This window comes from Miniopterus schreibersii (genome assembly GCF_964146895.1).
Source record: "Miniopterus schreibersii genome assembly, chromosome: 9".
Lineage (NCBI taxonomy): Eukaryota > Metazoa > Chordata > Mammalia > Chiroptera > Miniopteridae > Miniopterus > Miniopterus schreibersii.
The window spans coordinates 6,431,138-6,432,079 of NC_138118.1; the positions used below are offsets into that span (position 1 = coordinate 6,431,138).

Genomic DNA, 942 nt, shown 5'->3' on the forward strand with positions numbered 1-942 from the left:
ATGGGGAGGGACAACCTGGCCTGGGTGGACGAGTTTGTCCTACTGGGGCTCTCCAGTGACAGGCGGACCCAGGCTGGGCTCTTTGTCCTGTTTGGGGCCGCCTATCTGCTGACCCTGCTGGGCAACGGTCTCCTCCTCGTCACCATCCAGCTGGACGCCCAGCTGCACCTGCCCATGTACTTCTTCCTCGGCCACCTCTCGGTGGTGGACATCTGCTACACCTCCAGCGGGGTCCCCCAGATGCTGGCGCACTTGGTCCTGGAGAAGAAAACCATCTCCTTTGCCCGATGTGGGGCCCAGCTCTTCTTCTCGCTGGCCTTTGGGGGGACCGAGTTCCTGCTGCTGGCCGCAATGGCTTATGACCGCTACCTGGCGGTCTGTGACCCCCTGCGCTACGTGGCAGCAATGGGCCCCAGGCGCTGTGTGGTGCTGGCTGCCATCCCTTGGCTTATGGGCATCACTAATTCTGCGGTGGTGACAGCGGTCACCATACACCTGCCCACCTGTGGGCACCACGTGCTGAACCATGTGGCCTGCGAGACGCTGGCACTCGTCAGGTTGGCCTGTGTGGACATCACCCTCAACCAGGTGGTCATAGTGGCCTCCAGCATGGTGATGCTGCTGGGGCCCTGCTGCCTGGTGTCCCTGTCCTATGCCCACATCGTGGCTGCCATCCTGCGGATCCGCTCCACCGGGGGGCGCCGCAAAGCCTTCGGGACCTGCGCCTCCCACCTCACTGTGGTCTCCATGTCCTACGGGATGGCCCTGGTCACCTACATGCAGCCCCGCTCCACAGCCTCCGCCGAGCAGGACAAGCTGGTGGTGCTCTTCTATGCTGTGCTGACCCCCATGTTGAACCCGCTCATCTACAGCCTGCGGAACAAGGAGGTGCGGGCTGCCCTGAGCCGAGTTCTGCTGAGGGGCTCTGGATCGAAGCGTTAG

At 63.4% G+C, this 942-nt stretch overlaps 1 protein-coding gene across 1 annotated transcript; it reads left to right on the forward strand.

Moving 5' to 3' along the window:
* On the forward strand, positions 1 to 942 carry LOC308562025 (olfactory receptor 2F1-like; the record flags this gene model as incomplete). Its single annotated transcript, XM_081147711.1, has 1 exon — positions 1 to 942. The coding sequence occupies one exon, from the start codon at positions 1 to 3 to the stop codon at positions 940 to 942; it is 942 nt and encodes a 313-aa protein (XP_081003837.1).